Source organism: Notamacropus eugenii, chromosome 1 (assembly GCF_028372415.1).
Source record: "Notamacropus eugenii isolate mMacEug1 chromosome 1, mMacEug1.pri_v2, whole genome shotgun sequence".
Taxonomy (NCBI): domain Eukaryota; kingdom Metazoa; phylum Chordata; class Mammalia; order Diprotodontia; family Macropodidae; genus Notamacropus; species Notamacropus eugenii.
The window spans coordinates 254890185-254914217 of record NC_092872.1 but is presented as its reverse complement, the minus strand read 5'-3'; the positions used below and the strand labels follow the sequence as shown (position 1 = coordinate 254914217).

Below are 24033 nucleotides of genomic sequence, written 5' to 3'. Positions count from 1 at the left end.
GCAAGGATCAGCTCTTTGATTTTTTTTGGTCTACTTGTAGGTTGGCTGCAATTGCTCTCCTCTATTTGGACCAAGAAGACGCCTTCTGGTGTCTTGTTACCATCGTGGAAGTCTTCATGCCCCGAGATTATTACACAAAGACTCTCCTAGGATCACAGGTATTGCAGGATCCAGCAAATGCTACATTTTCATCACTTGTTTTTGAGTTGAATCTGTAATTTCATTAATTTCTTTTTAAGGTTTTAGTTATTTAACTTAGGGTAAGAATGTCGAAGAAATTGCTTGAAAAATTAAACAAGAAATATATTATGGGTGATAACTGAGGAAGGAAGATCTGAGATCAGGAAGGCTTTTCACATTCTGTAGGCCTGTGGTTGTAGCGAGTTGCATGGAGGGAGATAAACAGCTCAGTGTGGAAAGAACGTTAGATTTGGGGTCCAGAGTCAGAGGTAGCCTCCTATCTCTGCCACAACCCTCCTGGAAAGCAATTTGAAATCATGTAACAGCAGTGACCTAAGTATCTCTGCTGTTTGATCCAAGCACATCTTCCAAGGAGATTAATGACAAAAAGAAAGGCCCTGTGCTCCCCACAGTATTATAGCAACCCTTCTTGTGGTGGCTAAGAACTGGGAGCAGGGTCAGTTTCCACTGAGGTGGGAGTAGCTAAACAAATGACAGCTTAGGAATATCAATGACAGGCACAATGAGTACAGAGATGCCTGGAAAGACTTATATGAACTGATGCAAAGTAAAGTCAGCAGAGCTAGGAAAACAGTCTATGTAGTGAATATAGCCGTGGTGATGGAAAGACCAACACAACAGTCACAGCTGAATATTTTGAAAGTGGAATGGCTGAGCTTGGCCCCAGAGAAGAAAGTCAAAAGAGGACACCTCCCCCACTAGACCCCTCTGCAGAGGTGGGGGTCCTGGCTGTGAAATACTGCATATAACATCAGACATTTTTGATGTTTAGGTTAGTGTTGCTGAACTTTGTTTTCTTTTCTTTTTTTTTTATTAATTTATTTATTTTCAGTTTTCTACAATCACTTCCATAAGTCTTAAATTTTCTTCCCCTCCCTTCCCCCTCCCCCACTGTGACAGTATGCAATCTTATATGGGTTCTCCACATACATTCTTATTACCCATATGTTCACATTAGCCATGTTGCATAGAAGAATTAAAATGAATGGGAGAAACCATCAGAAAAACCAAAAGATAACACAAGTGAAAAGAGTCTGCTTCACTCTGCATTCTGATTCCATAGTTCTTTCTCTCAATGTGGATGGCCTTTTGCCTCAGGAGTCCTTTGGGAATGTTTTAGGTCCTTGCATTGCTGTGAAGGGCTAAGTCTATCAGAAACAGTCCTCGCACACTGTGGCTGTTACTGTGTACAGCGTTCTGGTGCTGCTCATTTCACTCAGCATCAGTTCACATAAGTCCTTCCAGGCCTCTCTGGGAACTTTGTTTCTTCCTCTTTTTTTATTCTTTTTTGTAAGAGATGACTGTTTGGGAAGGAGCCCAGAGGAAAATTATAAATGATATCAACAAAATCTATCTTAAAAAAAGAATTCCACCTCTGCTGTTCATTACTGTTTATTATCTTGGGAAAGTCATGTCACCTCTGTGGGCTTCAGTTTCCTCCCCCTGAGAAGGCTTTGTATTAATTACCTCCAAGATCTCTAAATTCTGTGGTGCTCACATCTCAAGAGAAGATACTTGAAGATACTTTGCTCATGAATCTGCAGATCCATTTTGTTGTCAGTTCCCAGTCTTCATACCATGCTGTGAGAAATACAAGGGTAAAGATGAAAGGCTTTTTCATGAGGTGAAGCATGAGGTGACTCAGGGTTTCAGGGAAAAGAACCTCAAGCTGTTGTCTTTTCTTTGTTCCAGTCAGATATTAGCACAAGGGAAGAAAACAAATCTTTTTTGATATGTGAATTTAGAGATAAAATTTGCACCAACCTGTGCCATGAACATGAAAACCAACATTTTAAAGATCTTTTAGAAAGGTGTGTTTGCATGATTGGGTGGTGCAGTGAATAGAGCACCAGGCCTGGAGTCAGGAATACTCTAATTTAGATTTGGCCTCAGAGGCTCCCTAGCCATGTTTGCCTCAGTTCCTCATCTGTAAAATGACCTGGTGAAGGAAATGGCAAACCAGTCCAAGTATTTGCCAAGAAAACCCCACTATCACAGAGATTTGGACACAACTGAGAAATGATTTAACAATAAATGCAAAGTTTGAGAATTCTGAAGGCAGAGAAAGCCAAACCAAAGACCTGAGCTAAAGACTTCATTCCTGCTGGGCTCAAGGAGATCCCAGACAGTTATTTCTGAGTAGTACTGAAGCACTAGTCCTCGCCTTTATCCCTGCTCATAACATTTCTGAGGTTCTCCATTTAGCCTGCTTTGACGGAAGTGCTTGTTCTGAGCTCAGCATTGGGTTCGATGCCAAAAGGGTACAAGAGAGACACAGGCTTTGTCCCTGGCACTGGTAATCTAGTTGGAATGATGAGAGATCATTTATTATTTTCTCTCTGTTTCCTCTGTGTGTCATCTCATACTCTACCCCCACCCCACCCTGATCCCTTGCCCTTTCCCTTCTTCCTTCCTTAAGCCAGTGGACAGACCAAGCTATAGCACTAACATCCAGTACTCAAAAGGTCACCAGCCCCAGCCTCAAATGAAATTAAGGTGCTTTATAGAGTAGTACAGGGGAGCTGGGTGGCACCATTGTGCATAGAGCATCAGGCCTAAAGTCAGGAAGGTTCCTCTTCATGAATTCAGATTTGACTTAACACTTACTAGCTACCCTACTTACTTACTAGTAACTTACTAACTTACTAGTTACCCTAAGCAAGTCACTTAACTCTTGTTTGCCTCAGTTTCCTCATCTGTAAAATGAGCTGGAGTTGGAAATGGCAAATCATTATGGTATCTTTGTCAAGAAAACCCCAAATCGGGTCACCAAGAGTCTAACACAACTGAAAAATAACAACAAACTAGAGTAGTAATGCTGTTTTCTTCGTGGTTCTGAGAGCTATATCCACCACAGGTTGACAGGTAGGTTTGTTTGATTTAGCAAGTTAGCATGTTTATTAGGTCCCTTAAACATTTTTATCAGCATCATCCAGGAGCTGCACTTCAATATTAAACGCCATTACTGGGATAGCAACCTAGGAGCCCTGGGTTCTAGTGTTGACTTTGCCCCTTACTATCCATGTGACTTTGGATAGAAGGCTCCCTGTACTTGATTTCCTAAGGTAACTTTCAGTTCTGACATATATTGTGTCTAGCCTTTTTTGCAATGGTTTGAGAATGTATATGCTGTCTGGCAATGCCTCTTTTTCTTATAAGCTCCTTTTGAGTATAGATATTAGGACCAAACTCGAAGATTGTGTGCTCTATACAATATAGAGAAGACAGTGCTGGCTTTTTCAGCCCTCTCTCCTCATGATCAGAGAATCAGTTTGAGCTCAAGAGAGTGTGCATGGTTCCTGGTGTCATGCTTTATGTAAACCTGGGCTAGTTTTGACTCTCTGTTTAGGATGGCACTGGGCATCCCGTGAATCCTTGGTAAGAGTTCAGATGATTCTGCTAAACTAATGTGGATGGACACCGTTGACCACTGTTTTCTTTCCTTTTGGAGGTTGACCAGCGAGTTTTCAAGGATCTCATGAGTGAAAAGCTGCCTCGATTACATTCCCACTTTGAACAGTACAAAGTTGACTATACGCTCATCACATTCAACTGGTTCCTGGTGATATTTGTGGACAGTGTTGTTAGTGACATCCTCTTTAAAATTTGGGATTCTTTCCTTTATGAAGGACCAAAGGTATGTTGCCTAACTTATATTAGAAGATACTTCATGACCATACTGGTCATCACTTCGTTTCAGAAGTCTTTGAGTAGAGCAGAATGATGAGTGTAAGAGTGAAATGAAGCAGAGAGATCTTAGTTGCTATTGAAGCCTGTTCTGATTTGAACTAATTGCAGGCTGTCTCATGGGACTGTTTTCTGAACGCTTACTTAAGGCAAGTCTGTATGACCTCAGTCCCTTTTGGATGAAATCAGAAATGTTTGGCAAATGTTCTCTTCTTATAGCCTGTGAGTTGGGGAAGGAACCTTAGAGGCATCCTAACCATGAAGTCATGAATCTTTCCTGCCATGAACCAAGCAAATGGCTACCTATCCACAACCTAAAACCCAGCATCTGCCCCCTGAGGCAGCCCAGTCTGCCTTTGGATAGCTATGATTGTGAAAAAGGTTTTCCTTCAGTTGTCTACATCTGCCATCCATTATCCTTAATTCTGCCTGGTACTGTAAGAAGAACAAGACAGACCTGCAGCCCCGCTTATGTTGGAAGACCACAGCTATGCGCGCCTCCTATGTGCAAGATAAATGATCTGTTGCATTGTGTAAGATGTCAGTGATTTTTTTCTGGGTTATTAAAGGAAAGTATATAGTGCAGTAGACCCCCAAAGCTATTTGGTCTAGAGAAGGCCAGAAGTTTACTAGGGCACTGGAATTTATTTTCCTTGGGGAGTAGGGCCCTGTTCTGAAATTTGATTTCATGACAAAATAAATCAACAAATGTTTTTCAAAGTGCCCAGAAGTGAAGAATTTATATTGTGGTTTATCAGTAAGATGGTCACCAACTATGCCTCAGAGGTGGCCACCCTACCTTAGCAGGCCTCACCCTAGGTTTTGCAGTAGTAGAACCCTATGATCTGAAACCCAGGAGTTCAGGTCCCATTAATTTCTAGAGTCAGTTACAGTTAGTTTGAACTGCAGTTCAGTCTTACAGGCATGACAGGTGATGGTAGTCAGTCACCTAGTGATGGTGGCATATAGATGGAGAAGCTGTGTTGGCCTGTTGGTAATCAAGGGAATTGTCTCAGGCAGGCTTCATGGGGTCTGGGGGCTACATTTTAGAATCTTGACTAGTAATGAGGATCATAGTTCACATTAAGATGGTGTCTTACCCAGCACTCTGCTTACAGAGTTCCATGAGTCAGGCAGCATAAGGGTTTTTGTCTCCTTTTTACAGATAAAGCCCCTTTGACCAACTAGGTCTTGGGAAAAATGACCTGTACTTAGCTGCCTCAGCTGAGGCAAATCCATGACTTCAGTGGTATGCAATAGGAGGTGGTTCCCAGGTCTAAGCAGGCATGGCAGTGGGAATCCCTTCCAGAATTCTCTAATCCTGGTCATTGAATCCACAGGTCATTTTCCGTTTTGCTCTGGCGCTTTTTAAGTACAAAGAAGAAGCAATCCTGAAGTTATGTGATCCAATGGCCATATTCAAGTGTCTGCGGCATTTCACTCGCACTGTTCTTGATGCTAGGTATGTATGGGTTTCTAGAGACAGCCTGGCTAGATCTCAGGACCAAGTTAGGAATCTTGACTAATGACTCTGTCATGAAGAAAAGTGTGTGTATGTGTGTGTGTGTGTGTGCGTGTGTGCGTGCGTACATGCGTGCATGTGTGTGTGTTGAGGGGGGTGCAGTGCAGCCAGGCTCAAAGCTACCTCTGGAGTCTCCAGATACTCCTGAAGCTGATCTCACAGCTCCTCCTGGAGCTGGGGCTGACTCCCTAGTGGCAGGCTTCTGACAATGCTCATTTTCATCAGATTTTACCTGTGACCACAGAGGGGAGGCAGTGTGAGGGTGTCACTGACTAGCCTAAACCATCCCCACAATGATCCTGAGAGGATAAATGCTCCATCACTCTTCTGAATCACATTGGCCAAAAAGCACCAAGAGAACTCAGAGTAATTACCAGCTGCTGCCTATGGCAAGTTATCACCTTTTGCTCTAATTTAATAGTATTTTCTGCATTGTGCTTTACTGAGTTCTAGTCCTCTGGCAATAATAAGATTTCAGAAGCAAAATCATATAAATACTTGTTTGATGAATTTAATTTCCTCATTTGTTTACAATACCTATAACACTTAGCTGAGTACTTAGAGAGTCTTTGAAAGTACCCCGGAGGTCATCTGTTTAGTCCACCCTCTCTTTTTAAGCTTGGGAAAATTGAGGCCTGGAGAAGGAAGGAAGAGGATTTTCTTGCCCTCTGTGACCTTATAGTCATGTCAGAGAAACAAGACCTAGACATGCATGTAAAACAAATAGCAATTAAGTTATTCCTGCAGTTCAGTCATATACAGTCAAGGGTATAGATGTCTGGAATGGCTCTGGAGTTGTGGGTCAAGAGACCCAGATTACCGGGCTGGGTGGGGGGCACAAACGTGCATTGCTTCACCAGAACACTGAGGGGGAAGAGGGAAAAAGGTTGTGTAAAGCTTATATGGAGGGCCCCTAGATGGCATACAACAGGAAATGGCATTTCAGTATGTGTCAGTCACTCACTCATGTTAGTGATTTAATCCTTTTGCTTTAGTTCTACAAAAAGACATGACTTCCACCAACAGAGGTTTCAGCTTCTCTATGTCATAACAATTTTTGAGTTGATGTAGCTAAAGATATTAGTTAGCCATAGATAGCCTGGTAGTGATAATTCCATTTTGGCCCTTGGGGAGGCCAGATGGAATATACAGTTCTTTACTAGACCAGTGGATCTGGGCTGGATTTATGTGTGGATGGCACAACCTTTGAGAGTCAAGGGTTACCTCTGCACAGCGCTGGGCAGTGGAGGGCTAAAATGAGGATATGATTATTCAACAGTTAAATGTAGCCTATATTCATGTAGCTTGTGCCCAAATAATGTGGTTATTGGGGATCTGGAAAAACAATCTCTGAAATAAGGATTCACAGGACTGAGAAGAACCAGGAAAGTTATAGTCACTTCTCCGTTTCTAAGAAGTTTTGGCAAAGTTTGAAGCCCAAAGCAGCTCTTTCTTTTCTATAAAATGAGTTGTTTTCAGGCTATTTTGGCTCTCAGGACAAAATTCATAGTTGAGAGGCATGCCAAATTCCTGTCATTTCTGATGGGGAACATTAATCAAAGTGGCATTCAGCCCAGTGTCTGCCAAACCGAGATTTGATTTGACTTCTTTCTCAATTGGCTTTTTAAACATGGCAGCAGAGCTCCACCTTGTGAATTTCCGTGGAGTTGCTTCTCCAGTATTTTTGAAATAAAAATATTGGGGTAATTTAGGATGGAATGGTAGCATTTTTGGAGCTTGAAGACATTTTGAAGACCCTGATCTTACAGGTAAGGAAACAGGGTCAGAAAAAATGCAACTTGTCCAAGGTAGCATAGTGACTTTGCTTCTTCACATTCTTAATCCATTAAAAAAAAATAGAAAGTTAGTGGAGAACATATAAGGGTGAACCAGGGCTGAGGAGGTGGAAGTTCCACTTCTGATACCAACTAGCTTGGAGACCTTGGGTGAATGACTTCTTGCCTGTGGGCCTCTGTGGAGTAGAATTCAGTACTTCTTAAACTGTGGGTTGTGACCCCATATGGGGGTTACAAAAAATTTTTAATAGTACTTAGTAAATAGTAAAAAAAAAAAAATAGCAAAAGGTTTTGGAATGTGCAACAACCAAAAATTAATTAAAAATCAAACGTGTAATGAATCCAAGGTGTTCCTGGCCCTGCTTGTCCTGTTGCATTAGGCAGCTACCCTGCAGTCTTGGTTCTGAACACAAAGCATGCCCATGCCCTCAAACCATTCCTGTGAGCACTGCCAAAGTGCATAAAGGGATCCTGAGTGAAAAAAGTTGAAGAAGCCTTGGACTAAATGCTAATGTCCCTTCCAGCTCAAGATTCTGTGCTTCTCACCTCTCAGACTTCCTTTGATCTCCTACATTGTGGAAATCTAAGGCATTCAGTAGTCAACAAACACTGATCTCTAGGTGTGCCAGGTGCTTGGTGCTAGGCTAAGAGAGACATTCGGCCTCCAGGGACATTTGTTATACATGTGCAGATATAAAAAGAAGTACACAATGGGCACAAAACAAATACAAAGTCACTCTAGGGATCTAGAAAAGCCTCACTGGGATGTGGAGGATTCTGAAAGAGGAGTGGAGAAAGCCTGGGCAAGGACTGAGTTGGGAGAGGAAGTACCCTAGGGCAGGTGCAGCAGGATCCAAGTGGGCTGGCAACACAGGTGTGAAGGGAGAAATGGACAAGCAGTCCAGAAACCTTGGCTGAAGCTAGGCTTTCACTTTCTAACAGTGGGGTTGTATTTTATCTTAGGGACAGTAGAGGTCACTGGAGGTTGTGGCATCAGAGAATGTCCCTTTGGCCAATTACTGGGTGGATTGGAGAGACTGGGCAAGGAGTCTTGTACAGAAGTGGTTATAATAGTCCAGGCAGGTTATGAGAGTCAGGGAAGTCAAGGAACAGATGGGAGAGAATTTGTGGGCATGGAGTGGGCAGGACCTGGCAGCTGATTAGACACAGTTGGAGGCCTGTGAAGGAGAGAGGGGCATCCAGTGTGACTCAGCTTTCCAACCACTGACTGGAAAGATAGTGTTGTCATCCACAGAAACAGGGAAACATGGAGGGGAATCTTTTTAGTGGAGGGGAAAGGCGATTAGTTCCATTTTGGATATATTGAGTTGGAAGTGCTGGCAAAACCTCAAGGTTAATGCCTTGGCTAGAAATGCAGAAAGATTTGGGCTGTCTGTGTGGATTTGGGAGGCACGTACACACACATGGCAGTTGAATCCATGGGAGTCATTGAGACTACCAAAGGGTGAGGAGTTAGAAAGAAAAGAACAGGGTCCAGGAGTGAGCCATGCTGAGGGATGGATGGACCCATCAGCCACCATAATGCGGATTGTTGTGTCTTATGCCAGCCTTGGATGAAAACACTTCTTGCCCTCCATGAGAATATGATGGATGAAGTGGAGAGTATCAGAAATCTACAGTGATTCCTCAAGTCATTTGGTGTTCTATATTTTCTTAAAATTGCTGAATTTTTATTTATAGTTACCTTCAGTTTTTTATCCTTAAATGGTTTTTTGTAATGAATAATCCTATAAACGTATGTCTCAGATGTTCCATAGAACTGCCCTGGGATCACAGGTAATAGAATTTAAACTGGAAAGAGGCCTTCAGTACGAAAGAAATGGATGCTCAGAGAGGACTGACCTGCCCAAGGTCACCCAGAGCCTTCCATGTGCTCTCCACGTTCCTTCACTAGGAACACTGCTGAAGGATCTAGTCATTGTCAGATGTGTTTGGGTGTGAGATCCCTTTTCTTAGTCTTCTCTCCAGCCCCAGTCTGTCCCGTCTGCAGCTGTTTGTATATTCTTCCCCGCATTGGACCGAGAGCTCTTTGAGGGTGGGGTCTGTCTTTGGCTGTTCTTTGTGTCCCCTGCACATAGTATGGTGCCTGGCACATAGTAGGTGCTTAACAAATGCTAATTGACTGACTGACAACACACTGAAAACTTGACTGAAGACAGCTGAGTGATGCCATCCTCTTGTCCTTGCTGTGTTTGTCTTCTAGGAAGCTGATCAGTATTGCTTTTAGTGACCTGAATCCTTTCCCTCTGCGGCCGATCCGGAATCGGAGGAGCTACCACCTGGAGAAGGTGCGCCTTGAGCTCACAGAGCTGGAGGCCATGCGGGAGGACTTCATGAGGGAGCGAGACACTGACCCAGACAAGCGCGACCTCATCAGTGATGATGACGAAGACAGCTGAGTGCAGCCCCGCCCTCCCAGGGCGTCCTGACCAAAGCGAGGCGAGCAGGCTGAGCTCAGGCCAGTCTGCTCTTTAAAACAAAGAATGTAAACGTCAGCGTTTGGAAGTCTGCTGGACACATTTCCAAACGGGATGGCCTTTCTGAATGCCTGAGTTAGAATTCCACTCACTTGTTTACAGCCGTTTTGATGCAATCATGTGTCAGTTGTGTGTGAAGTTAGAAAACTTTTTTTCCAGTGACTCCACAGACCTGGCAGAATCTGCATGCCCAGAACCCTCATTCGCTCCTCAGCCCCTTGCAATGCCTTAGCTAGTAGATAGTCATGATGTAGCTGAAGCCGTCTCCACATGGAGCATTTCTGGGGGATGGACGCTCGACTTCCCTGAGTGAGGTTGTTTGGCATCTGCTGCATGGAGGCCAAGCAGTAGAAGGTGCTCTCGAAAGAGGGCATCCCTCCCTTTCTGAAGTGCTGTCATCCAAATGCTTTTCTATACACTTATGTAAAACCACAGTGAAAATACTCTGTGAAATCCTGTTTTTGTATTTTTCCTTGCTTTGTCCTGGGCCTCTTCCCAAATAGGAATTCAAAAGCAACTTTAGGACTTTGGAATTCTCCACATACATAACCCCTCCCTAATTCTCATCAGTAATATTTGCCAATCATATTGATAATAGGTACAGAGAGTAATACGGCTGTCATCTTCAGTAGCTTTCAGCTTGTTAAGATGCATTGGTTGGTGGCAAATCTATATGCTGTGGAGCCTTGGAGTGATTTGGGGGAGGGGGCTTTACGGTAGATCCCTTGGCAAAACTCTTTGATTAGTGTAAGATTTTACTTCACAAAGAGGAAATGGAACCACATCATGCAAACAAGCACAGCTTGGACATTGACCAAGGATACTAGATGGGTCAAATGTAGCCACGTTTCCTCAGTGACTGGAAAGACTGAATGTCTCTGACCTTCGGTTTTGCTTAGAAGTTTCTGTCCTGAGAGAGCAAACTAATTAGCCTCCAGATGAGTTTCCTTTCATTCTCTAATTCAAGAGCCACAGTTTTAGCATCCAAGGTTTCTAGCACTGCCCTGGCTCTCCACATTGTCAGGGTGAATGGCCCCATTGGTCCTTGGTTCCTTTGTGAGGAGCTGGAGAAGGATGTCAAGTCTCTCTCAGACAGCCACATTTTCCTTAATGTTAGTGATCATATTTGGTCACTTGTCAGCCTGTGGCCATCTGTTTACAGGGGCTTCCTCTCAGCTGTTAATGTGCCCGCGGATCCTTCTTCATAATAAAGTGGACGCCATCTGTTCTAATCAAATGAGAATGTGGGAGTTCTTTGTTCTGGGAGACTTCCTTTAGTTTATAGTAGTAAATATGTGTCAATTTTGGGTTTAGACAGACTTTAGTTGTAGGAAGTTGTTTTGGGCTGAGTACTGTGGCTCCACTCTTAACTCATGGACGCAAGAAATTTTTTTAAAAACTGAGAATTTGAAATTACATTTTTTCCAAAGTCCCTGTTTTGACTGAAGACTTCTAGAAATAATGATATATAGTGGACGCTAACTCAAATTTGTTCAGTGATTTCTAGAAATTCTGTTTTATAATCAAGTTTATTTTTTTAAAAAATTTTATATTTCCACCCATTTTTTTAGTTGTACTATATATTGAGGCTCAGTTTAATCTTTCTTATATTAGAATTTGGAGTATTTTTCTTTTGAGGAGTCCAGGCTCTATGGTGAACCACACCTTTGATACAGTAGTCTTATTTTCTATTCAGATACTAAATTTCATGTGAAATTCATTCTAAAATTCATCCCTGGCTGGGATGGGGAAAGATGGATGTAGCTGGACTTCTTCAGAACTTGGTGGAAAATTGAGCCTTGCAGTTATGAGCCAATCTGGGACTTCCCCAACTACTGATGCACACTGAGCAGTTGTTGACCTCTGCCCTATGAAGTGATGATTCTTAACTTGGGAAACTCCAGGATGGGAATTTCCTCATCTCTGGCAGATCCATTGGGGTTAACTTCTCAAAAGATTCTGTTTTTAAAAACAGATCTTGCATTTGCTGTTTGAAAGTGGTTCAAGAAAGTTTCTAGAGAGGAGAACTGCCACATATGGGCTGAATTTGTAAACTCAGCCCTCTCTTAATGGGATGGTTTTTGATTCCCTGGTAGATACTGTGGTGATCTTTTGCAGCACAGGGACTATTCCTTCGAAGGAATTCACAGGATCAGTACATCTCTGCAAGGCTGTCTGTATTGGAATTTCTCTTAAAAACATGGGAGGCAAGGCCAACTCCTACTCTGGCAATTCTGGGGTCCATCCCCATCACTACCTCCTATTCCCCACTGCTCTGGAACCATAGCAGAAGAGAGTGTGGAGGAACAAGATAACTGATGTTCCAGCAGAGTTAGGGGGAGGGGTAGAAAGGGGTAGGCTTATCCCTTCCTCCATCATTCACTTCTACCAAAGAGCTGGCAGGAGGAAGCTTGAACTTCCTCACATTCATCTTAGTCTCTAGAGGTCCATGCTGTTCACCCTGCCAGAGAATGGGATCCACTGTTATCTTCCTGTAGTGAGAACCCATAGGGGAAACGGGCTGGCAGATGAGTTTCTAGAGACCAAGACTGGAGGTCGTGCAGAGCAGCTTAGCTTCTGGATCTCCCATTTCAGCTGGAGGAAGGGCAGTCATCCTGGTCTGTTCTGAGCCAGTGCTTTGGAAATGCCAGTGTTCAAGATGAAAATGATAAACTCCCATGTTTTACTGCAATGAATATCTGTTAATAAGTACTTTTTGTATATTTTCACTACAGTTTATATTTTTATAGGCAATTTTATTGAGGTTTTTCTAGGTAATGTACATTTTATTTTATATGGTAAATGCATGATTCCCCTTATGTGTATTTATGTAAGCACAAACCACTGAGTTACTGTTCTCTATCCTCAGTCAGCATTCACTTTATGCATGAACTTTATAGCCCCAGCTGCCCCTCTGGGTTACTCATGCTGGAATATTAGAGTAACACGGGAGGGAGGAAGAGCCACACCTCCCGAGGTGGGCTGCTAGTAATTCTAGTTTCACCTATACTGTGCACGGGAATATCAAGTATTATAGACAAGTATTACTGCTTTGTTTTCTTTGACTAATGGTTTTTCATATTGCATAAACTGCTCCTCCCCCTCTTTGTGGCTGGGAGCTGGAGGAGATTACAGTATTTTTTGTCATGTGTACAAGGGTGGATCTGGCAGGTTGAGCTCAGCTGGGCCCCTGGACAGCAGGGGAATGGTGAGAAGTCCTCAGGGGGGCTGTTTTGACATGGGCATGTGATGCTCCTGTGTTGCTGGAACTGCCCTTCCCCCAGCCCTGGAGCTGGCTAAAACTGTCTGATGTGACCTGCCGAAAAGGAAGGGGCTATGTATTATTGTATTATTAAAGGAAAAAAAATAAAATACATTAATTTTGTGTAGATTTCTGAGTTTTTTCCCTGTTTACATAATTAAAATAATCAAAATAATAAAAAATAATTAAAATAAAAGCTAGAGTGTATAGAAAGATTAGGAGTCAGGAAATCAAGGGGATCCCTTCCTGCTCTGATCATGTCCAACTTTATGTATAACAGAGCACACAACAGCCAGATAAAGCATTTATTAAGTGCTTATTGTGTGCCAAGCACTGTGCAGAGTGCTAGGGATACAGATACAAGCACAAAGGCAGGCCCTACTGTCATCTAGCTTAAATTCTAATAAAGGAAAACATATGAAAAGGAGTAGAAGGTGAGACAGGGATGGGGGAGTGTGAATGTCCTGGGAGTCTATTCCAGGTCATCACTTATTAAATCCCTATAATATTCAAGCCATCTGCCCATACTCTTCAACCTCAATTTCTTCCTCTTAGGTCAACAGGCTTGGAGGTATGGGCCCCTAAGACACATTCTAAATCCCAGGAGTCAGTTTCTTCTTTCTCTAGTGTGAGGACATTTTATTGGAATACTTCCGAAACCCCTAATATCCCTTTCCACTCTGACCTCTGTTCTAACAGGCCTCCCAGGTCTGAAATGGAGCCATGGGAGAGTTGAGAAGGGATGAAAATGTCTGGAAGAGCTTCTGTGGAAAGTGGGATAGTGACTCAGGGAGGGAGGCATTAAAGAGTTACATCACAGCAGTGAGAACCCAGTGGATATTACATGGCATAAGCTTGTGCTGAATCCAGCCAACAAGGTATCTTGGTTTTCTCCAGGGCTAGATCACAATAGGGTAAGTGGGCAAGAGGAGAGGCAGTTGAGAGTTACACTGGTTTACTAAGGGGTCAAGATGGAGAAGGAAGGAGAATGTAACTATACCTGAATTTACCTTTTTGTACCTTCTCCTCGTTGCTCCTGCTCTACCCTCTGCTAAGAACAAGTCTCATTCTTCCTCATCACATTTCCTAAAATACCTGAAATCAAATGTTATGTTCACCATCTCCCCCTCCCATCCCACACCCCACCTCTTCTCTAGTACTTTCAAATGAACTTCATAGGGTGTGAACTTAAGGCCCTCCACCATCATGGTTGTCTCTACATTATAAAAAATGTGCACCCAGAATTGAACTTAAAACCAACAACGACTTGTTAAAACGCCTTCCACAAAAGTTCTCCTTCAGTGCCTTATTGCAGCCTGGAGGTAGGGCCCTGAAGTTTTGAAGGCTGTGCCCACAGAGTGTAGACAATGACAGTTTCTCCTGAAAGACTTTAAGTATCATCTTAATTCTCCCAAATGTGGAGAGACCCATTGCCTCTCCAAAAGCTCATCATTCAATGAGGAATTCTTTGCGTTTGGGGACCCATGAAACAAAGAAAAATGGAAAAATGGCCCTCTGTCCTTTGCTGCCTTCTATTTCTGCAGTGGGGGGGGGGGGGGTGTAAGAGGACAGATGATAATTGCATAGTATTTTGGTTGGTAAGTCGTTTCTAAGTCATATTACGTACACAGTATATGGACCTCCTAAAGACATAACTTGGTAATTTCAGTGTGGGATCTTTGTCCATCCTGCAATTAATTAATTCACATGCTACTGGAGGAACTGAATTCTCTCTCCATATTTGTGTACACAAAATATGTGTCTATGTATGTATATTTGTATACTCATATAGGTATGTGTTTATATATAATATATATATGTATGTAGTTGGTACATGTTTTTATATCATCTTTGTTTCCATCTGTATCCCTTCACCATCACTCCTCTGACAGACATCATGTAAATCTGACAGCATATGCAATGTTCCACACCTGTAGTCCCCCCACTTCTTCAAAGGAGGCAGAGGGGTTCCTTATATTTCTTTTTAGGGACAATATCATTTTAATAACAATCAGAAATTAAACTATGTGAAAATTGATTTTCTCATTGTAAATGAAGCCAGAAAATAGAAGTGACAGATATATTGGCATATGTAGTTTCTCTGAAGTAGTTTGTGTATCCAGTCTGTAAAATGAGCTGGAGAAGGACATGGCAAAACACTTCAGCATTTTGGCAAGAAAACCCCAGATGGAGTCAGGAAGAGCTGGACACAGCTGAAATGACTATAGAGCAACAACACCAATCGTATATCCAAAGACAATAGAATTTCATAGGGTATTTGGTCATCTGGTTTCATGGTGCTTATTAAACACAAGTAAAAAGATGCCCATAAAGGTAGTTGTAGCTTGTCTGTTGCAGAAGATCTTCCAAGCTAACATAAGAAGTGTATTTATCCAGCCCTCAGTTCTCCCCTGAATTCCAGTCCCTCATCATCAAAGAGCAGAGCAGCCAACCTTTGGCCTCGACCTCCTGCTTACCCTCCTGGCAGGAACCCATCTCTGTTGGAGTAAGGTGAGGGGAGAAGACACTAGAGATGTCTATCCTTGTCTCCCATTACACACGCATGGACACATACATACCACCCTTTGCTACATGAAAAGAACACTTTTAAGACATGAACAATATATAAAGGATGGGAGTTAGTGGACAGCAAAGTTGAATGAGTCCTTTAATGATCCCAAGAGCTGTGAGTCTGTCATGGAGGTGGGGGGGGGCACCCTCTCGGCATCTTAGCAGAGAGTTCATGAGCTTATGCGTTCACAGAATGAGCACCCCGTTAAAGGTTTAGCATTGTCAGCCTCTCTGCCCTTAGCCCAGGCTGGTGTTTGAATGATAAATATGGGTCATTACTGAGCCTATACTTGAAGCCTTTTTCAGACCATGAGGACACAGTGGGGAAGCAACAGTATGTAATAAAACTTAGACCTGAGGGGGGTGTGTGTGTGGGGGGGGGATTCATCTTAATAGGCTTCACATATAATCCTCTTTGTTCTCCTGCATATAATGAAACATTTGTGTTTGCTGATGATTGAGTTCCTAATAAAATACATTAAAAAATAAATTAAAAATAAACACCATACTGGAGAGAAATAAAAGAACACCCATTAGATATTTTCCCAAGGTTACGGGCAATTTACCTCTATTAGGATTAATTAAACTTAAGCTTAAGGAATTTTAAGGATAATTAAAAGTTAATTATTTTTGACAGGCCCTGGAAGCAATGTATCAGTTAAGTCCACAAACATTTATGAAACATCTACTCTGTGCCAAGGAGAGTATAAAGGTGCTGGGGATACAAAGACAAAAACAAGATGGCACCAGCCCTCAAAGAGTTTATATTCTACTGGGGCTATCCAACCAGGAGTGTCCCAGAGCCAGCTGTTAAACTTTCAGTGTGAGCATTTACATGTGATGAGTCAACAAAAACTGTAAGTCAGGGCTCGATTGATTGTTTTGTTGATTGTCTAGTAATGAGAAAGGGACTGAGTAAGAGAATACTAATAAAGAAGATTAAAAGTGTGTTGAGAGTATATTTTTTTCTTGGAGAGTTGGTTGTTAAACATTTACAAGCACACCAAATATAAAGTAATTTTTAGGGCATGGAAAACTAGCGACTAAAAGGATCAGGTTAGGCTTCCTGAGGAGAGGTGTTCATTAAGCAAAGCCTTGAAGGAAGCTAAGGCAGAAGTGAAGAAAATGCCTTTCAGGCATGGGGTCTGAGCAAAAGCCTGGAGATGGGAGATGGAGTATTGTTGTAACCTGAGCTCTAAAACCCATGGGTATCCCCTCCTCATTTGTCATACCTAGTCTGCATCCATGGGTTCTGATGGGACCTTGACTGAATCACTTTTTCTGAGCCTAAGTTTCCTTCTCTGTAAAATGTTGAGGTTAAACTAGATGACCTCTAAATTTCCTCCCACCTTAGAGATTCCAAGACTCCCTGGTTGTCAGGAAGCCTACAGGGAAGTCCACTGGGAAGAGAGAACTACCAGTGATACAGGGAACATGGACAGGATCGATGCCACCTTCCTGCGGCCATACCTTGTAAGAGGAGAAGAAGGCCTCCATAGTCCCATCCCTCTGGGCAGAGCCAGGGGAGTCAATAAGCTTCTCTAAGGCCTGCTATTCAATTGACTGGTATTTATTAAGCAGGACACTCTGCCAGAGGCTGGACATACAAATATGAAATATGAAGTTTGTGCCCTCAAGGAGCTCATGATCTACTGGGAATAGAAAAGTATATAAATACTTGTAGTTCAAGGTAAATTGAGGTCCATGCAAAGAAGAGATCCCTATAAAACAGTACGAGAAATACGAACATGGGGGGAGGGTACAGCATGAGGAAAAGATGATTTCTAGCTTGAGTGTAGGAATTGTGAAATAACTGAGAGGGAGGGCTGATCTTGGTGTTCAAAGCTCACCCCTGATACTTAGAGGATTTGTTTAACCATGAGTAAGCAAATCATTTCCCCATCTGTAAAAGGAGGGTAATAATATCTATAGGAACTACTTTAAAAAGTCATATAATGGTTTCCAATTGGACAGCGTATATGAAGCTCTCTGCAAACCTTAAGTGTGATCTAGGCGCCATTATTCTATGATAGTCAGACTGTAACAAGAGTGTCCTGGAGGTAAAATGCTACCTCTGTTGTGGGTCTCCTGGGTTAATAAACTTGGGATCATCCAGTCCAGTTATCAAGGCCTGGACTTTCTGTCCTCTAACTCCTCCTTTCCACTGCCACTGCAACCCCACCTTGATTACACACCATATCTGGAATGGTCTCCCCACCTGTATCTCTCCATTCTTTGGCCAACCTGGTCCTAAGGAAGGCCAGAGGTTGACTGTGGGGGGAAGATGGAAGAAGACGGGCAGAACAGGGCACCATGGATTCCAGACCCTGAGTGCTGTAGCAATCGGTGAGTGGCCAAGCCAAGTAGACTAAGGGCTCTTTGGAAGAGGAAACCCTTAAGGACAGGTACGAATTAGTAGATGAAGAGGAGGAATGAGGGCATTCCAAATGGAGGTTGGAAGATCCAGTTTGTTGGCCACATGTTTCTGGGGAAGGGGTGTGTGTGTGTGTGTGTGGGAGGTTACAGCTGCCACCCAGACAAAAGCGTTAGGAAAGCCACAGCAATGTCTTTCTCTTGTCTGAACAAGCTCCCTAAATCACAGCTGTTTTCTGCGGCTATACCATCTCCAAATGGAAAATCATATGAAGAGGATGAGTCCACATTTATTTTTCTGCCATTTGTCATAAAGGAAAGGAGAGAGTCCAGGCTAATCATTAACCCCTTCCTGGAATCATAGCCAGAATGGACTTTAGTAATCAGGCATTGGTGGATCAGGGTGAGAATTCTCAGGCTCAGTTTTGTTTCGAAACCCAAATCAAAGGCAACCATCTACCCCTGCATAGGACCCTCCTGAAGAGCAAATCAAATTCTATGGAAAGGGTTTTGTAAACTGTAGGGTATTAGATAAACTTCAACGGTAACTACCCTCCCCCACTGAAATTTTGGGAGGAAAATGATTTATAAACTAGGCAGCTAGGTGGTTCAAATCCAACCTCAGAAACTTACTAGCTATATGACCCTGGGCAGGACACTGAACTGCTGCTTGCCTCTGTTTCCTCAACTGTAAAACGGAGATAATCATAACATCTAACTCTCGAAGTTGTGCCCTTAGCATAATACTTGACACATAGTAAGCAGTATATAAATGTTATTAATGTTATCATTAAAGCCTTCAGAAAGGGAAGAGTCAAAAGCATTATCAAATACAACACCACAGTGGTAGTGCACACTGCACTGTAGATGTAGGGAACGGAGGTCGAGAAGGGTAAATGAACTGTCTAGGGTCACACAGAGAGTTAACTACCTAACCTGTCTGAGCCTCGAGCCTCGAGAAGTGTGGAGTGGATGAGACCTAGGCCCAGGGAATCCACCTGAATGCTTAATTGTTGAATGACTGATGGGCCCACACCTCTCACCTTGCCTGTGGATCCCCCAAGACACAAGGTGCAGCCACGCCCCCCCACCCCCGTCCCTCTCACAGGCTGCCTCCCGCAAACACACACATTGTACCTCCCCTGCCACTCCCCCCACCTCTACCCACCCATGACTTCTTACCAGCGCCCCCCCCCCCCCCCATAAGTGCTGGCTGGCTACAGCTATATATGGACTTTCGCTGACCACACCCTTTCCTCCTCCAATCTGTCCTTCTTGCTTCTAGAGGTGTCTTGTTCTCTACAGGAGGAGACAATGCCGAGAGGCGCCAATCCCCGGCCATGCCAGGCTTCCCTCTGAAGCCTTGGCAGCATTTTGTTTCCCTCTAATGCCTCTACCCCCCATTTCTGTGTGTTACAGCAATCTTGGTTTGTGTCGTCTTACTTTAAGAGTCCACCCCCCCACAACACACACACACACACACACACACAGTTGCCTACTGCTAATTGTCCCTGCCTGAGCACCTTGAAGGCAGAGAATGGGTCTTATCCAAACACTCTCTACCATTTCCCCTAAGCAGACAACTTTGTGTACAGTAGGTGCCCAATACTTGTTTATTGACTAACTGATTGATGGAATGACTTGATCTTTCCAGGAAACCTCCCAGGTGCACTGTGGGATAAACCAGCCAAATGAAAGACGGAGGAGAACACAAACTTTTTTTTTAAATCTTTGGACTTTGTCTTTGGCAGTGATTTAGTATCCTGCTTTCCACAAGCCTACAAAAACAGGTCTCTTTATTATTTAATCAGTGTGGGAATGTAACACATAATTTGTCCACCAGGTGGCACTAGACTCAAGCCATCAGCCAAGTAGTTTCAGGGGCCGCTAGATGGCCCAGTGGATAGAATGCTTGGCCTGGAGTCCCTGAGTTCAAACCCACCCTTTAGATATACCCATGGTACCCTGGGCAAGTCATTTAACCTGTGTTTGCCTCAGTGTTTTCATCTACAAAATGCTGATAATAACAGCACCTCTCTCCTACATGAGATAGCATGCATAAGCACATAGCACAGTGCTAGGCTCTACAAATGCTTGCTGTGGTTGTTACGATGATGGTTTTTATTCATTCCAGGCCTCCTCTGTGTTCCTCATGGGTGAATCTTAGTACAAGCTCAGTACTTCCAGTGCCCACTAGAGGGTGCTCCATGAGGGAATTCTTAGATTCTTTCCCCTCCTACTGGTCCTGGTTCGTTGTGGGGTTGGGGAGGTCAGCCCTAGGACCAACAGTGATCTTGGACCATGCTATAAGATGTAGCTCAGAATTATTAAAATGGAAAAATCTCTATGGTTCTAGCTCCCATTCCAACTCTGGGAAATCTGTTGCTTTCTCTACTGTTATCATTCATGAGCAATTGACTTTTCTAAGGCCATATTTCCATGGGATCAAATGAAACAACATATAAAGCCCTTTGCAAATAGCAAATTACTATATAATTGCTAACAATTATTGCAAGTTTGCTTATTTAACATAATAAGATAAAATTACGAAGAGACTAAGTGTTCCACAATCAAGCTCTTTGTCTCCAAACCTCCTTGATGGAAACAAAGATAGTCAGTAGGACAGAGGATACCATGGATGATTCCCTTATTGAGGAATACCTCTGCTGAAGATCCTGAGAGTGAAGGAACAGATGTCACTATAATCACTGGAACTGACCCTAGTGATGAACCACCATCTACAAGAAACCAACCTCATAAAAGAATCCCACAAAAAGTACATCAGAGACTACATGAAATCAATCAAAGCCAGCCTCAGACAGAAGCCAGACAGTAAAATCTTTTATGATGGGGGCTGCCCAACAAATTAAACACATCCTTGTTAATTTTATTAAACAATCAGTTCTTTCCAGGCAAAAACATGACTCCAGATGGTGGCCCATTTGGGTTTTCTTGAGAATGGTGAGACTCCACTTGTGATTTTCCTCAAGGATGGTTTAGAAAAGGAGAAATGCTAACAAATTCAGCTGGTTACTTGGCGTCACCTGTCATTGTAACAGGCTGCTGCTTTTTGTCATTTATACGACACCAGCACAAACTTGGACTGATTTCATGTTAAGGTTTATTCATTTCTTTTTGACCTTGATTTATTTGGAATGGAGGCATTGCTTTTAAAAACATGTCATGTAAGTTGTCTAAAATAAAGCAGTTTAAACCCATTTACGAGAATTTCTTTTGATCTCATGTTTTTCAAAAGTTCAAATTACAGTAACTTGCTAGAATGTACCTCAAGGATCATTGTTGAAATCATTGCCTGGTGTTAGGTTACTTTTCAGCCTAAGATTATCTTCAGAGAGACCATTTTACTCAGCTGACTGCTTGTGAAATTGGAACCTGAAATCTGTTTGCTGGTTAAATTAGAGTCTGATAAGGAGATGCCCACAGATGTGCCAACAACATGCAGTGGGTTTGCCTGTATTTTCATTTCATCATCTACAAGTTGAAGTAGAATTAACTCTGGAAGAAGTTACCCAAACTGGAGAGAGACAGAGACAGAGAGACTGAGAGAGACAGAGAGAAACAGAGACACAGAGAAAAATAGAGAGAGACAGGCAGACAGAGAGACAAAGACAGACAGACATACAAAGACAGGGAGAGACGGAGGAAGAAAAAGGAGAGAGAGAGGAGAGATATAGGAGAGGAAGAAAAGAGAGGGAAGGAGGAGGGAAGGAAAGGGAGTGGGAGAGGGAGAGTAAGGAAGGGAATGGGAGAGAAAAAGAAAGAGACAGAGAGGGAGAGGAGACAGAGATAGAAAGAGAGAGGAAGAGAAAGGGAGAGAAAGGAGAGGAACAGAATGAGAGAGGAGAGATAGGAGAGAGAGAAAAGAGAGGGGAGGAGGGAAGGAGGAGAAGGGGAGAGTAGGAGAGGAGCGAAGGAAGAGAGAGAGAGGGAGAAAGAGAGAGAGTCAGAGAGGAGAGAAAGGTACAGAGAGAGACTTCATGGGGTACAATTACAACTTGGGTAGGGTGACTGCAGCATTGTCCCAGGGCATGGGTTGCTCTCCACCCCTCGAAAAGCAGAAGAGAGTGACTGTAGGTACAGCATCTGAGACATGCTGCTCCTCTAGTCCTGGGGCAGCCCCAGTGGAGACTCGTCGATCCCTTCAAACTCTGTTCTTATCTCTGTCCTGGAGTGTGTGTGTGTGTGTGTGTGTGTGTGTGTGTGTGTGTGTGTGTGTGTGTCCTTCGTTGCCGAAGAAGACCATGCTGTCAGAGAAATAATGACATGACTTGCACTTGACTTTGTTTTGAGTGAGGGAGGGCTGTGCAGATTACCAGCCTCACTTCTCCTCCACAGCCATCTGAAACCAGTGACCAGATATTCATCAAGATGACTGGAGATGACCCAGGATGAGAGGTGCGTGGGGTTAAGTGACTTGCCCAAGGTTCCACAGCTAGTGAGTGTCAAGTGTCTGAGGTGAGATTTCAACTCAGGTCCTCCTGACTCCTGTGCTGGTGCTCTATCCACTGCACCACCTAGCTGCCCCATTGTCCTGGAGACAACTTTTTTCCAAGAAAGGAAAGGGCTTTCAGGACAGCCAGGCTCAGCCCGGCCTCCCTGCAGCATCTGCGGCCCAAGGGCTGTTTCCTGAGGAATCCTCCCCCAGGCCCTGCTTGGCTCCAGGGCTCCAGTCTCTCTGCCTTCAGGCATCCAAAGGTTAGCTCCTTCCTAGCCGCTCCCCACCCCCCCAAGACTGGGCTTTCTGAGAGAAAGCCTGAGGGGCCCCTAACTTCTCTTCTCAAGCTCCCCCCCCCCCCCCAACCCCCCAGCCTGTGAGCTCCAGAGCCAGGGCCCAGTTCTCTCCTTCCTCCGGATTATCTGTGTATATGTGTTCGTCCTTTGTTGCCGAAGACCGTTAAAAGCCCAACTTAACAGAACAGACAGAACTCTTAAGCAGCCCCAGGTTGATAAGGAGAATGGAAGTAAATGCAAAGGAGTTGCCAAAGATGGGGAAGACGTCTTGCTCCTAACCCAGTGACAGAGGAAGGCAAGGCACCCGAAGGCTGGATTAAAAAACACTGAAAACCTAGACCTGACAAATGATCCTCGGACCTAGAGAGGGAAAACCCGCCTCCCTCACACTCTGAATGCCTCTTGGCTCCTCAGCCTCCTCAAGGCAGTGCAAGATATTATCATTTCCGTTTTCGGATGAGGAAGCCAAGTCTCTCTGAACTGGAAGGGTCCCCAGAAGCCATCTGTTCTAACCTCTAACCAGGGCTGTGCTGACAAATTATTTAACAACTGGCTCTCCAAAAAAAAAAAAAAAAGTAATGTTTAATATACATTTTCTTCATCACTTTTCTTAAGTCTGGATGATCAACAAAACAAAAAATTAAGTCCTTATTTGCAGTATTGGCTGACTTCCAAGTTGTAAATGATTACACTGAAAATTTAACTGTCAGCTCTCACCAACTCGTTCAATCTGGTTCTAGCACAATCCTCACCCTCTATGATCTCCCCATCAAAGGTCATCTAGCCTCCACCTGAAGACCCTCAGTGAGGGGAAAGTGGGCCTTTCCATTGTGTTGCTACCATGGAGTCGTTTCAGTAATGTCCAGCTCTCCATGATCCCATTTTTGGTCTTCTTGGCAAAGGTAATAGAAGGGTTCGCATTTTCTTCTCCAGCTCATTTTACAAATGAAGAGACTGAGGCAAACTGGGTTAGGTGACTTGTCAAAGGTCACATAGCTAGTAAGTGTCTGAGGCTGAATTTGAACTCAGGTCCTCCTGACTCCAGCACCAGCCAGTGTTCTATATACACTGTACCACCTGCCTGCTCCCATTCTAGTAAGTTACAAAGAAATGAATGAAGAAGTGAATGAGCGAATGACGTCTAAATCAATGGCTCTACAATGTCCACCAGTTGCTTCTAATTCCACCCTCTGGAGCCAAGTAGATTGAGTCTCATACTCTTTCCATCTAATAGTTCAAAGTTCAGAGTCAGACTCAGATTTTCCAGCTTCCAAGTATTCTGTCCACTGCACTCTGCCATGCCAACGTCTGCTACTTAGTCCTTGGGTATTACATGGGCACATGTAGTTTTCTTTATACTTTTTAAAATGC

The 24033-nt window shown here is 43.4% G+C and overlaps 1 protein-coding gene and 1 pseudogene across 2 annotated transcripts in view; both read left to right on the top strand.

Moving 5' to 3' along the window:
• Positions 1–13093, top strand: part of TBC1D2B (TBC1 domain family member 2B) — a 72745-nt gene extending 59652 nt beyond the window's left edge. For both annotated transcript variants that reach the window (XM_072628588.1, XM_072628587.1), the window contains exons 10-13: positions 41–158; positions 3653–3838; positions 5229–5350; positions 9431–13093. In XM_072628588.1, coding sequence (XP_072484689.1) covers positions 41–158; positions 3653–3838; positions 5229–5350; positions 9431–9626 — 622 coding nt within the window. In that variant the 3' untranslated portion in view covers positions 9627–13093. The remainder of the gene's footprint in view (positions 1–40; positions 159–3652; positions 3839–5228; positions 5351–9430) is intronic.
• Positions 13094–20375: 7282 nt separating this feature from the next.
• Positions 20376–21009, top strand: LOC140525050 (translationally-controlled tumor protein pseudogene; annotated as a pseudogene).
• The last annotated feature ends 3024 nt before the right edge of the window (positions 21010–24033 follow it).